This window comes from Molossus molossus, unplaced genomic scaffold (assembly GCF_014108415.1).
Source record: "Molossus molossus isolate mMolMol1 unplaced genomic scaffold, mMolMol1.p scaffold_m16_p_7, whole genome shotgun sequence".
Lineage (NCBI taxonomy): Eukaryota > Metazoa > Chordata > Mammalia > Chiroptera > Molossidae > Molossus > Molossus molossus.
In genome coordinates, this window is record NW_023425401.1 from 16483530 (window position 1) to 16498532 (window position 15003).

The 15003-nt window shown below is 40.5% G+C and overlaps 2 protein-coding genes across 13 annotated transcripts in view; one reads left to right on the forward strand and one right to left on the reverse strand.

Moving 5' to 3' along the window:
- The window catches only part of IGF2BP3 (insulin like growth factor 2 mRNA binding protein 3), a 128492-nt gene extending 125145 nt beyond the window's left edge, over window positions 1-3347 (forward strand). Inside the window, exons 13-15 of one of the 2 annotated variants that reach the window (XM_036246821.1) lie at window positions 345-476; window positions 1837-1950; window positions 3028-3347. In XM_036246821.1, coding sequence (XP_036102714.1) covers window positions 345-476; window positions 1837-1950; window positions 3028-3126 — 345 coding nt within the window. In that variant the 3' untranslated portion in view covers window positions 3127-3347. The remainder of the gene's footprint in view (window positions 1-344; window positions 477-1836; window positions 1951-3027) is intronic. The other variant, XM_036246822.1, reaches the window with a different exon arrangement.
- Window positions 1-15003, reverse strand: part of MALSU1 (mitochondrial assembly of ribosomal large subunit 1) — a 31148-nt gene that overhangs the window by 13048 nt on the left and 3097 nt on the right. For 10 of the 11 annotated variants that reach the window (XM_036246832.1, XM_036246830.1, XM_036246827.1 and 7 more), the window contains exons 3-5: window positions 8101-8182; window positions 5983-6243; window positions 5161-5220 (exon numbers count right to left, since the gene is read on the reverse strand). In XM_036246832.1, coding sequence (XP_036102725.1) covers window positions 6056-6243; window positions 8101-8182 — 270 coding nt within the window. In that variant the 3' untranslated portion in view covers window positions 5161-5220; window positions 5983-6055. Of the gene's footprint in view, window positions 1-5160; window positions 5221-5740; window positions 5878-5982; window positions 6244-8100; window positions 8183-15003 lie in introns of those variants that run through there. The other variant, XM_036246834.1, reaches the window with a different exon arrangement.

Sequence of the window (15003 nt, forward strand, 5' to 3'; positions counted from 1 at the left end):
TCCTGCCTGTAGGAGAGGTTTTACCTTTCAGTTGGAGAGCAAATGGCCATTTGCCCACAAAAGTGATTTAGTTTTTGTTAGGATGACTATTGATGAACTGCCTTTAACTGTTGTCAGAATATGGTTCATCTTTCATTAATCATTCAGTTGCCTCATCTATGATGTGCAGTTACCACCAACCTTTTCTAGGGCTTTCTAACCCCTCGGTTATGCAACCATCAGTCTATCAAATGCAGACGTATCACTGCAAAAAGCTATTCCAGTGGATTTGGGCCATCTTTAACGTTAATGGACCTTTTGTCTCCTACATGAACGACACTGATAGGATATGTGCTCATCTGCAGGCTCAAGGAAGAATTTATGGAAAAATTAAAGAAGAAAACTTTGTTAGTCCTAAAGAAGAGGTGAAACTTGAAGCTCATATCAGAGTGCCATCCTTTGCTGCTGGCAGAGTTATTGGAAAAGGAGGCAAAACGGCAAGTACTCCGGCAAAACCTGTGCAGTGGTATGAAAGGGAGAGCACTGGCAGGTCCTCGGGACTTCCACGCCCCTACATTTTGGCTAATTTATAAAAGGCAGGACCGTCTGGGCCAAGGTTTGGAGAAGACTGCCTTTTGTTCCTCCTGAGTGTTGGTGTTAGTTACTGGTGAGAGTATGCCTCTCATTCAGACCACTTTGTGAAGGGACACATCGAGTGGCTGCCACCCGCACGACCAACCAGGGCCGGGGACAAACTGCAACCGAGGTACATGCCCTTAGCGGGAACCGAACCCGGGTCTCTCCGGACCGCAGGCCGATGCTCTAACCGCTGAGCCAAACTGGCCAGGGCTCGTTCAGACCACTTTGTGTGAGAAAACTCTTATTTATAAGGGGCATTTGGCATTTTTCTGTTGATATAACTCAGCTTTTTATTTTTATTGCACAATGACACGAGACAAAAATTTTTATCTACCTTATAACTTCTATAACCTTGTACTTCTCTAACTGAAAAAAGCAAATGGTTTCCAGCTTTTTTTTTTTTTATCCTCACCCGAGGACATTTTTCCATTCTTTGTACAGACAGAGTGGGAGGGAGAGAGAGGAAGAGAGAGGGAAACATCGATGTGAACGGGACACATCGAGTGGCTGCCACCCGCATGACCAGCCAGGGCCGGGGACAAACTGCAACTGAGGTATGTGCCCTTAGTAGGAACTGAACCCGGGTCTCTCCGGACCGCAGGCGGACACTCTAACCGCTGAGCCAAACCGGCCTGGGCTCCAGCTTTTCTTTTCTTTCTTTTTTTTTTTTTATCCTCACCCGAGGATATTTTTCCATTTTTTGTTCAGGTAGAGTAGGAGGGAGAGAGAGAGAGAAACATCGATGTGAAAGGGACACATCGAGTGGCTGCCACCCGCACGACCAGCCAGGGCCGGGGACAAACTGCAACCGAAGTACGTGCCCTTAGCGGGAACCGAACCTGGGTCTCTCCGGACCGCAGGCCGACGCTCTAACCGCTGAGCCAAACTGGCCAGGGCCCAGCTTTTCTTTAATATGTGTAACTGCTAAGTCATTTTCAAAGCTATTTACAATTTTGAAGTGATTGAGAAGCAGACTTTCAGGATTTGAATTTGGTTCTGCCACTCACTTGTGTTACTTTGGGCAAGTCATTTTCTTTGCCTAAGCCTCAGTTTTCATCATCTTGCAATAGGGACCATATTAATCACTGGAAAGAATCAGTGGATTGGATAAAATTTGTAAAGCCATAGCTAGTGTCTGGCACATAGTAAGTGCTTAGGAAATGGTAACTTAAATACAAATCATGTTAAGTCAAGTTTTTTTTTTTAAATCTTTTTCAGGTGAATGAGCTCCAGAATTTGTCTAGTGCAGAAGTTGTTGTCCCTCGTGACCAGACACCTGATGAGAATGATCAAGTGGTGGTCAAAATAACTGGTCACTTCTATGCTTGCCAGGCAAGTGGGCTCTAACGTGATAAGTACGCGCTTCTGTTTCTGTCCCAAATGGAAGCAATTTTCCTGTGGGTGCCTGACCCCATATAAATAAGGTTTAGTGCCAGACACTTTTTTTTATGTTTTATTTATTGACTTATTTTTTTAAATGAGTTGGTATACTTCCAGGCGGTACAGAATAAAGACTGAAGAACCCACTCTGACAGGACTCTGGGCAGGCTCTACCTCACAGCTAAGGTTAAAACGACTGAGAGAGATGAACTAAGGAGATAAGCCACTGCGTGATTATGATGATGATTATGATTTTTTTATCCTCAACCGAGGACATTTTTCCATTTTTTGCTCAGATAGAGTGGGAGGGAGAGAGAGAGAGAGAGAGAAACATCGACGTGAAAGGGACACATTGAGTGGCTGTCACCCACACGACCAACCAGGGCCAGGGACAAACTGCAACCGAGGTACGTGCCCTTAGCGGGAACCAAACCCAGGTCTCTCTGGACTGCAGGCCGGCATTCTAACTGCTGAGCCAAACCGGCCAGGGTATGATTACGATTTTTTACAAAAGTTTTTTCTTCAATGTACAATAGGCTCCAAGACAATACTTCATTCTAGCTATAGGGGGCAAGAGATGTTATGACAGGGTATCTAGATGTTAAAACAGGAATGGAATTAAGGATCAGCTCACTTTTTGCCAAATTTCTTAATTTCACCAGTGTCCAGGAGGCCCTTCCCTGTGGCCTTTGCTTTTTTTAGCTCCTTGTTTGAATGCCTATCTTCCTCGTTCATCTCCTTGGCACCAGACATGGCACCTGCTGCCCCTTCCCCAGACCCTGCCACTGGCTGAGCTCTCTACCCCGCCCCTGTGCTTATGCCTCTCTAGCTGGCCCCGCTGATTCTAGTGCCAAACACTTGATCCCCCTTTTAGCAGGTGATTTCAAAGACTATTAGCAAACTAAACTAATTAGTATGTATAATTAATCCTCAAATAAACTTCTATTTGAAGTTTCTGGAATGATAAAGTAAAACAACTTTTAGTAACTGTTGAACAGGTAGAAATTTCAAACCTCTCTCCTTTTGTAGGTTGCCCAGAGAAAAATTCAGGAAATTCTCACTCAGGTAAAGCAGCACCAACAGCAGAAAGCTCTGCAAAGTGGACCACCTCAGTCAAGGCGGAAGTAAAGGCTCAGGAAACAGCCCACCACAGAGGCAGATGCCAAACCAAAGACAGATTGCTTAACCAACAGACGGGCGGCTGAACCCCTATCCAGAATCACATGCACAAGTTTTTACCTAGCCAGTTGTTTTTGAGGACCAGGCAACTTTTGAACTCCTGTCTCTGTGAGAATGTATACTTTATGCTCTCTGAAATGTATGACACCCAGCTTTAAAAAGGAAAAAAATAAGGGGCGGGGGGGAAGAAAAGAGAGGCACTTCCCTTTTGTTGTATTCTCAGTGTAACATATTCTAATTTTCCTTAATATTCCCTTGTGATACAAAAAATTGGCTTAATGATGCACTCACTAAATTCATCCAATAAAATTAGACTGCTCTTAAGTCAGAATAGAATTATTACAGGAACTTAAATGTCAAGGTATCAGCATAGAAAAACTGTTTTATTTTATCTAACACTAACACGAATAACCTAAGGGAAGTGCTGAATGGTGTTGGCAGGGGTATTAAACGTGCATTTTTACTCAACTACCTCAGGTATTCAGTAATGCAATGGAAGCAAATTTTGTGGGGCTTTTTTTTTTGAAAATTTTATATACTTTATAAAGATAAAAGTCCAACTGTTTTTTAAAATATAAACTTAACATTTAATTAGCTAACAGGCAAATAACTGAGAAAAAAATTTTACTTCTGGCTGGTGACAGTAAAGCTGTAAAGTTAATTTCAGGTTTTTTGAGGCTTTTGACAGTTAGTTGGAAAAGTAAGTGTCCAATGACATGAAGCAGTGCCTATATTTGGAGAGCAGCAATACCATTTCCTTTTCTGTTTACGGTAGGGAAAGTTTTTGATGGTACTAACAGAGCAAAGCGGTCACAGGAGGTTTTGGAATGGCTAGTTTAAATGGCTTCAGGAGACTAAGGTTTTTTGTTTGTTTGGCTAAGTGATTGAGTGCATAATTGCTTTGTGCTTTTGACTATCACTACCTAATGAAAGTGTCAATGAAGAGAAGAGATGCAGCCCCTGTGGACTTGAAACTGATTGGCAGGAAGCAAGCCTCGGCTTGTCTTACAGGATGCTTAGTTTGCCAATCTACCTCAGAGCAGTTGGTTTACCCTTTGAGCAGAGCCATGGGGCAGTCAGATGGTGTGACAGTGTTTAAAGGCAATAAAAAGCTATATCTGCATGTGCCAGGCACTGTCATGAGCCTCACTAAGCTGTTTTGAAGATTTTTAAACAATGATAAACCAAGAAAAATGACAGGCCACCTAAATTATTACATAAAATGCAGTAGGATTTCTGTATTCTCTGCAACCAGTTCTTGTAAGAAAATAATTTTTGGAATATAATTTGAATGACTGTGATAAAACTTTTGACTTTTGATACTGAACTCATTTGCCTATTCCATAACGTGATGGCAAAGCCCAGTATGTACAATTATGTGGGTTTGGGTGGTCTCCAGGGCCACGCTGCTCTCAGAATTGTGTTGCTTTTGTTCATAAAATGATCACAGTCATTATATTACACGAATCTGAAGGACATAAATAACCCCTTAAAAAATTATTTTGCCTCATTTGTATTTCAAGATGAATTTCTACAGACTAAGTAAGCTTTGCTGATGATCAGCATTATCAGACATTTTGAAAATGACTTGAAATGTTTGACTTGAAATGTTTTCAGAAACCAGTTTATTTTGTAGTGTTAGCCAAAAAGTGCCCTTTTTGTCACTGAATTCATCTAGCATTCATAATTTTCATTTCAAACTGAATTGCTTTAAAAAAAAAATCATGGACTGGCTTTCTGGTTGGCTTTTAGGTGAGATGTGCTTATGGCCAGAACTCTTCCTCAGTATTTGATTTTTCCAATATTTGTTGTTTTTTTAAAACATACAGATAGGTGCTACCTTTATATCTGCTGGTTTAAATTCTGTCATATTTCACTTTAGTCTTTTAGTGTGGCAAATCATGTTTTACTTTTGATTAAGCATTGGTAATGGAGTATCTGGTAATAGCTAGGAAATAATTCTGTAACTGAGTTTGTACTCACCGCATATGGATCATTCCTCATTTGTAATGTGCCCCAAATGCAGCTTCATTTTTCAGATACCTTGATACAGAATAAAGTTTTTCATCATTAGGTGCAGTTTGATATGTAGTATGTTTTATTTTTGGTTTTCCAAATAAATGTCAATGTAATTTATAAATATAAACAGACTTTTAGTAATACTTGTCAATCTCCAGTTAAACACCAATACCTACTGGTAAATTATTTTCTCCAGTCCGTGGTACTTAATGTGAACCTTGATAATACTGTTTGCATACGAGCTAAGAACTATAGGCTTTAAGTAGTAGGGCCAGTGGTGTAGTTATGTTTTTTTGTTTTATTTTTTTAAATGTTGGCTCTTCCATTCTACATAATACTTATATTTAGCAAAATTAAGTAAGATCTGAGCAGAGCCCTGGCCAGTTTGGCTCAGCAGTTAGAGCATCTGCCTGCGGTCCCAGAGAGACCCGGGTTTGGTTCCCGCTAAGGGCACATACCTCGGTTGCAGTTTGTCCCCGGCCCTGGTTGGGTGGTGCGGGAGGCAGCCACTCGATGTGTCCCTTTCACATCGATGTTTCTCTCTCTCTCCTTCCCACTCTTATCTGAATAAAAAAAATGGAAAAATGTCCTCTGGTGAAGATTAAAAAAAAAAGATCTGAGCAGAGAGCTCAAGTGAAGCACAAGGACCAGTGACAACTCCAGGAAATCCTGTTGGGATCTCTGGAATAGAGACAACACATTAAAACTGAGGTCCTTTAACCTGCAATTGCCATATCCTGTCAGTTAGCACATGTGCCCAGAGTCAGAAAAGACTTGACAACTTACCCAATTAGGTGGGGTTTAGGGGCTATATTTGAGAAGTGACTCAATCTGAATCCAAAATGACTAAAACAGTATTTTATTCACATTTGAACTCCACTGGAGTCAGGGATGAAGTGTCATCTTCTATTCCAAGAATGAAGTCTTCAGGTAATGTCTCAGGTGCTATTTGAGCTAACTGGTCATCATAAGAACGTAGGGTCCATAATTTCTCTAGTTCATATGTTTCTCTGGTCTCTGGAAGCATCAAATGAATCACCATGCTGCCTATGAAGGACAGGGAAGAGTTACAGAGAAGCAGTTCGTTTGCTGCTGTTATGATCTCACAACACTCTCATAGTTTATTACTCATAGTAGAAGTATAGAAACTAGAACAGTGGTTCTCAAAGTGTAGACCACAGATGAGCACCATCTGGAAACTTGTTAGAAATACAAACTGTGGATCCTATCCAGCAAAATACCACAGAAGTGTTGCTGTTTTTTTCCTCAGTGCATCACACAGGAGGTACATGATGTCAATATGCAACATTGCTTGACTCAAGGGTTAACTTCAAGTTAACTTTTATCCAAGTGACCAAAGGTAAGGCCTGCCAGCTTTCTCTTGGGAGACAATTCTCCAAATGTGTCACATTTCTGCACATTCTGTGAGCAGAGCACTAACTGCCTTTTGTTCTATCTTCTTAAAGGATGTCTGTATGGAGAATTGTTTCAAAGAGATATAGTCGGCCCTCGTTTATCGTGGTTAATCAGTTCCAGACTCTACGGCGATAAATGAATTTCCGTGAAGTAGGATTCTTTATTTATTAAGTTGTCCCTCGCCACTTTGTGCTTCGACTTTCGTGGCTTCACTCTATTGCGGTTTCGCTCTATCGCGGTTTTTTCTTTCTTTTTTTTCTTATCCTCACCCAAGGACATTTTTTTGGATATTTTGTTCAGATAGAGTGGGAGGAAGGGAGGGAGAGAAAGAGAAACATCAATGTAAAAGGGACACATCGAGTGGTTGCCACCCACATGACCCAACCGGGGCCGGGGACAAACTGCAACCGAGGTACGTGCCCTTAGCGGGAGCTGAACCCAGGTCTCTCCAGACCGCAGGCCGACGCTCTAACCGCTGAGCCAAACTGGCCAGGGCGGTTTTTTCAAATATAGCTAGCATAGTATTTGAAAAACCGCCATAGAGTGAAGCTGTGAAAGTTGAAGCGCGAAGTGGCGAGGGACGACTGTACTGTCTCTCTGGAGCAAAGGGCAGCTTTGCTTACAGCAGTGGTTCTCAATCAAGGACATTTTTTATTTTCTCAATGGGGGGAGGGTAGAGAGGAGGAGAGTTATTGCTAAACATCCTAAAGTGCAGAGGGTATTCCTACCCACTCCCAATATAATTACCTGGTCCAAAATGTTAAGTGACAAAGCTGAGAAATCCTGACTTATAACCAGAGCAAAAGCAGACCTGCTTCATGCCCATTATGAACAATGTGGATACCCTAATCTCACGGTTCCCCTCTTAGAACTGTGTCTACAGGCCCCGTGTTGTGCTACAGAGGCTGGGCTTAGGGAGCCTGGTGCAAAAAATGCTGCTGTTGAAATAAACTGTCCATCTCTCACCTGGGAATAGTCTTGAGTCTTACCAACATCCATGAAACTGGCCAGCTAACTTAATAGCTTACAAGTAAGATAAAATCTCAGACCCCACCTTATAGTTCTTGACAGTTACTGTTTTTCCCTTTGTAATAAGAACCTTGTGGGGAAATACTCTGAAACTATGTATCTATTAATACCCAGATTTGTTAAGTCTTTCCAAAATTCCAGTCCTGTGCCTAGAATGCCCTTCATCTTGGCTGAGTTAAGGTCAAGGTTATATGTACCCCAAGTTTTTACCACCACTAAGGGATCTCTCCCATCTCTATCATGTTATCCACCATCTTTCTGACCTCTTTGACTCATATACATACCAGGTTAGGTGAGCATTTCACATGTAAATAAGACCACCTGAGTTACAATGAAACATTTCAAAAATTTTATACAGAAATACTCAGCAGTTTGATCTCAATCCTTTTGCAACTGAAAACAGTTCAAAATTTGTGCAATGCCAAATCCTTACTTGTAAAATGTATCAAAATAACTTACCAAAGTCCACACACAGCCAGTCATCAGTGTCCTTCCCTTCAATCTTCACATAAGGCTCACTTTTACTTTTTAGGAATTTGTACTAAAAAAAGAGAGGTCATATGTTAAAGGAAGAAGGAATGGAGGAAATATGCTCCTATTCAGGGTCCAGTGGTGTTTTCTTGGTCTTAATTTGGGGCCTAGCTTACTCATTCCTCATACTTTGCCCCAGAATTAATAACTTAGGGAAACTAGTTCCTCCTGAAACCTTTCCCAACTTCTGTATCTCTCTCCTAAATCCTCTTGCCCAAACGCTCCTGAAAGGGCCACTCTACTCATTCACTACAGTGTCTGGTGCAGAGGCCTAAGCTCATTCAATACCTGGTTCTCACCTATACATCATCCCTTCTGTCCATCCCAACTACCTTTATGACATTGTCAATGGGACTTTATCATCCCAAATCTCTATTCCCAACAGATACCATGAATGGTCTAAAATAACATTTTCTGGGGGGGATACGTGCCCCTAGCGGGAACCGAACCTGGGACACTCTGGTCTGCAGGCCAATGCTCCAACCGCTGAGCCAAACCAGCCAGGACTAAAATAACAGATTTTTAAGTAAAACTATTACAAGAGACAAAGAAGGGCATTAATGATAAAAGGGGCAACTAACAAAGATGACAGAACAACTCTAAACACATATGTATAAAATATCAGAACATATAAAACACTGACAGAATTGCAGAAACAGATGGCAACACAGTAATATAGGAGACTCACTACCCGGTTTTCAGTAATGGACAGAACACTCAGAAGATCAGTGAAGAATAGAAGACTTGAACAACACTACACAGCAACTGGACTTAATAGACATTAACAGAACCCAACAGCAGCAGAATACATATTTTTCTCAAGTACACATGGAATGTTTTCCAGGATAGATCATGTTAGGCCATGAAACAAGTCTTAATAATTTTTTAAAAATTGAAATCATATAAAGTATATTTTCTAATCACAATGAAAAGAAACTATAAATTAATAGAAGGAAAACCAGAAAACCTCCAAATATGTGGAAATGAACACTCTTAAGAAACCAATGGGTTAAAGAATAAATCACAAGGGAAATTAGGAAATATCTTGAGACAAAGTAAAATATAACATCCCAAAACTTATGGGATGGAGTGAAACAGTGTCAAGAGGGAAATTTATAGCTATAAAATGCTTATAGGAGAAAAATCCCCAAATCAAAAACTTAATCTTACACCTACAAGAACCAGGAAATGAAGAACAAATTGAAGCTAGCAGAAAGAGGGAAACAATGATCAGAGAAAAACTTAAGGCAAAAATCAATAAAACCAAGATTTGGTTCTTCAAAAAGATCAATAAAATTATCAAATCTTTAGCTGGACTGACCGAGGAAAAAATAGAAGACCCACAACAGCTGAAATTCAGGGGACACAAGTCAATTTTAGAGAAGGAAAAGTAATTCTACTACTACTATGAATGACTGTACACCAACATATTAAATAACCTCGATGAAATGAATACCTAGAAACAACCTACCAGGATTGAATTATGAAGAAATAGAAAGTCTGAATAGACCTATTCAGTAATAATGATAGGACTGAATCAGTAATCAAAAACCTCTCAACACAATTATATCTCAATATTTTAAAAAAGGGAATTGGGGGGGGGGGGGGCTCTCAACAACAACAAAAAAGCCCTGGACCAGACAGCTTCACTGCTGAATTCTACCAAATATTTAAGCAAAAGTCAACACAAATTCTTCTTAAACTCTTCCAAAAAAAATTTAAGAGAAGGGAACACTTCCTAACTCATTCTATGAGATTAGCATTACCCTGACACCAAAGCTGGACAAAAACTACTAGAAAATTACAGACCAGAATCCTTGACATATATTGATGCAAAAATCCTCAATAAAATACTAGCAAACCAATGCAACAGCATATTGAAAAATTTATACACAACCAAGTGGGATTTATTTCTGGAATGTAAAGATGGTTCCACACGAAAATCAATGTAATAAACCACATAAATACAACGAGGGACAAAACCAGAGGACCATCTCAAATGTATGCAAAAAAAAAGGCATTTGTCAAAATTCAACATCCTTTCATGATACACCCAACTGAGAAAGGAAATTATCTGAAGATAATAAAAGCCCTCAACTATCATACTTAATGACCAAAGACTAAGTTTTTCCTCTAAGATCAGAAACAAGAACGCCCACTTTTAGCCCTTCTATTCAACATAGTACTGGTATTCTAGCCAGAGCAATTAGAGCAAGAAAAAATAAAGAGAAAAAAGTAACCAAATTAAAAATAAGAAGAAATAGCCCTGGCCAGTTTGGCTCAGCGGTTAGAGCGTCGGCCTGCGGTCCAGAGAGACCCGGGTTCGGTTCCCGCTAAGGGCACGTACTTCGGTTGCAGTTTGTCCCCGGCCCTGGTTGGTCGTGCGGGTGGCAGCCACTCGATGTGTCCCTTCACATCGATGTTTCTCTCTCTCTCTCTCCCTTCCTCTCTCTCCCTCCCACTCTATCTGTACAAAAAATGGAAAAATATCCTCGGGTGAGGATAAAAAAAAAAAAGTAAGAAGAAATAAAATGATCTCTATTTGCAAAAAACATCAACTTATATATAGAAAACCTTAAAGATTCTAAAAAACAAAACAAAAACTGAACCATTAGAAACTAGTAAATGAATTCAGCAACATTATAGGATACAAAATCAACACAAAACTCAGTTACGTTTACATACACTATGTGAAATCTGAAAAAGAATGAAGAAAATTCCATTTGCAGTAGAATCAAAGTAATAAATACTCAGAAACAAATTTAATCATAAAAGCCAAAGACATATACTGAAAACTACAAAATGTTGCTAAATTAAAGACACCGATAACTGGAAAGACCCTGATTTCATGGATTGGAAGATTTAATATTGTTGACATCAACATTACCCACAGCTATCTACAAATTCAATACAATTCCCGTCAAAATTCCAATGACTTTATCAAGTGTCAAACAATGGTTGAGATGATGATGATGGCAAAAAATTCTCATCAACACGATCTGGGGGGACTGAGAATGCCAGGGGTCCGCAGAATGCAGCTGGGCAAGAGGGCTTGTGTGCTTATTTGTGGCTTTCCCTCACTGGACTGGAACTCCGCAACAGCGGGGGCTATTTAGTTGTCCATGCCTGCACCAACCAATAGGGCAGCCCCAGCACCATCAGACTGTGAAAATATAAACTGAAACTTTAAAATTCTAGTTTCTTGGGCCCGGACCCAGTAGCACAATTGGTTAGACCACTGTCCCGATAAGCCAAGGTTGTGGGTTTGATCCTCAATCAGGGCACATACAAGAATCAACAAATGAATGCATGAATAACTGGAACAAACTGATGTTTCTCTCTCCCTTCCTCTCTTTCCAAAAATCACTAAATTAAAAACAATTTTAAACAAAAACAAAAACAAAAAAATTGTACGTCCTTGCCCTGGCTGGCGTGACTCAATTGGTTTGGTCCCTTGCACCGAAAAGGTTGCTGGATCTGTCATGTCACATGCCTAGATTGAAGGCTCAGTCCCCACCCTCTTGTTGGGGGTGTGGCAGGAGGCCCTCTCTCCCTCTCCTTTGTGCTCCATCTAAATTAATTTTATTTATTTTTTTATTTTTTTATTTTTTTTTATCCTCACCCGAGGACATTTTTTTCCATTTTTTGTTCAGATAGAGTGGGAGGGAGAGAGAGAGAGAGAAACATCGACGTGAAAGGGACACATCGAGTGGCCGCCACCCACACGACCCAACCAGGGCCGGGGACAAACCGCAACCGAGGCACGCGCCCTCAGCGGAACCGAACCCGGGTCTCTCTGGACTGCAGGCCGACACTCCAACCGCTGAGCCAAACCGGCCAGGGCTAAATTAATTTTAAAAAATATTTCAAGTTAGTTCCTTGGCTGTACTGATCCCATTTGAAGTGCTCTCTGGCAGTGTGGGGCAGTGTGGGGCCAGTGGCTGCCCCTCTGCACCATGCAAGAGTAACACTGGTCACCACCACAGTAAGTTCCATTAGATGGCCCTCGGGCTGTCTTACATTTGAACTGACCCTTCAGGGTTACACTGAACTTTCTGTATCGCAATATCACATACGGCCATGTGTACTGGCATAAGGAAACCCAGTCCAGCCTGAGCAGACTGAGAAGGAAGTCAATAGACAAACACAGTCACCATTATAATCAAATTTATTATTCCAATGGTACCAATATAGCTTGAGGTGCTCATGGTGACACTGCATAAGATTTCCTGCCTTCTAGCTTCTGTGCAAATGCAAATGTCTACCTGATGCTTGTTCCTTTCCCCTTTCTGGGGGAAAATCCACTATGGGCCATTTACCCAAATAAATCTCTTAATGCATTTAATTCTTTTTGTTGTTGTTGTTGAACATTTGAGTTTCCCTCAGAAATGGAAAAAAGTGTTGGGTGTCCCATCCCACCTCCCCTCACCAGCCACATAAGTCCTTGCATCCAGGGAATTTCTGGTGCCTCTGAAATCTTGAAATAAATATAGAAAGTAGCAGCATCAAGTGTTCACACACTTATTCTTTACTAATTTCATACCTACAAAAAAGTTGCAAAGATGTTAGATAACATCTTACAAAACCACTGTACATCTGCCAAACCTCAGAAACATTGGTACGTTACAATTAAGTGACAGTTTATTTGGTTTCTCCACTGATGTCCTTTTCTCTATTTCAGGATCCAATCCAGGATACCACATTGCATTTCATTTTGCACATTTTTAGTACCTAGTAATTTCGCCAGGGATATGACTATAAATTGAGAGAAGTTTGAACTGCATTTGGTTTAACTTCAAGAATTTTTGTTTTGTTTTATTAATCCTCACCTGAGGATATTTTTCCATTGACCTTTTAGAGAGTGTGGGAGGGAGGGGGAGAGAGAGAAAGACCGATGTGAGAGCGACACATAGATTGGTTGCCTCGCCCTGGCCGGTTTGGCTCAGCGGTTGGAGCGTCGGCCTGCGGTACAGAGATTGGTTGCCTCCCGTGCGCACTCTGATGGTCCAGAAAATCTAACCCATGGCCATCTCGCCTTGCACTGCAGTCTTTCCCAAATGCCCTCGAGCCCAGCACAAGTTGCAACCAACCATCTCGGCTTGCATTGTAGATCCTACCAGGCGACTACAAGCCTGGCATAGTGGCTAGCACTGTAGTCTTTTCCAAGCAACTTCAAGCTTGGCACAAGTGCTGGCCAGCCTTGGCTCACATTGTAGCCTCCACCAAGAGGCTCCAGACCCTACACAACCAGTGGCTGGCCTCGACTGGCACCAGAGCCATAAAAAAGAACTGGTCAGAAATAAAGGATACACTAACTGAATCAAAAGAATAAATTACAGGGAATCAACAATAGAGTAGACGAAGCCAAGCATCAAATCAACAAATTGAAATATAAGGAAGTAAAAACACCAAATCAGAACGGCAAAAAGAAATAAGAATCCAATTAAATGAGGATGGTGTAAAGAGCCTCTGGGACAACTTTAAGAGTACCATCATTTGCACATGGGGGTGTTGGAAGAAGAGAGAGAGCAAGAAACTGAAAACCTACTTGAAAAAATAATGACATAAAACTTCCCTAACCTGGAGAAGGAAATAGACATACAAGCCCAGGAAATGCAGAGTCCCAAACAAAACGAACCCAAAGAGGCCCACACCAAGACATACCATATTTAAAACGAAAAAGGTTAGCCCTGGCTGGGTGGCTCAGTTGGATGGAATCTTGTCTTGTATACCAAAATGGTTGCAGGTTCGATTCCTTGTCAGGGCACATACCTAGGCTGCAAGTCAGGGTGCATATGGGAGGCAGCCAATCTATGTTTTCTCTCTCTAAAATCAGTAAACATATCCTTAGGTGAGGATTGGGAGGAAAAAATTACAAAAGGCTAAAGACAGACAGATTCTTAAAAGCAGCAAGAGAAAAGCAGTTAGTTACCTACAAGGGAGCTCCCATAGGATTGTCAGCTGATTGCTCAACAAAACTTTGCAGGCCAGAAGGGAATGGCAAGAAATATTCAAAGTGATGAAAAGCCAGGACCTACCCAAGATTACTCTATCCAGTAAAGCTATTATTTAGAATCAAAAGACATATAAAGAGCTTCCCAGATAAGAAAAATTTAATGGAGTTCATCACCACCAAACCAGTATTACATGAAATGTTAAACAGTCTTCTTTAAGAAAAAAAAAAGATAAGAAATATTAACAATAAAATAGCAATAAATACATATATCAATAATTGAATCTAAAAAACAAAATCAACAAGCAGAACAGAAATAGACTCACAGATACAGAGAACATTTTGATGGTTGCCAGATGGGAGGGGATTGGGGGAATAGGTGAAACAGGTGAAGGGACTAAGAAGTACAAATTTGTTGTTATAGAACAGTCATGGGAATGTGATGTACAGAACAGGGAGTATAGTCAATAATATTCTAATAACTATGTATGGTATCAGATGGGTATGAGAATTATTAGGATGATCACTTAGTAAGTTATATGTCGAATCACTGGGGTGTACACCTGAAATTAATATTGTATGTTAATTGTAATTAAAAAATAAAAATTGATTTAAATAAAAAAAAAGAATGAAATGACTTGGTGATCCGCCCCCAAAATGAAAAAGTTAGAGAATAAAAGTTTGCCATTTGCGACAACATGGAAAAAAAACAAAATCTTGCCATTCGTCACAACATGGGTGGACCTAGATGGCATTAAATGAAATAAGTCAGACAAAGAAAGACAAATACCATATGATTTCACTTCCATATGGAATCTTAAAAACAAAATAAATGAACAAACAAAACACAAACAAACTCATAGATACAGAACAAACTG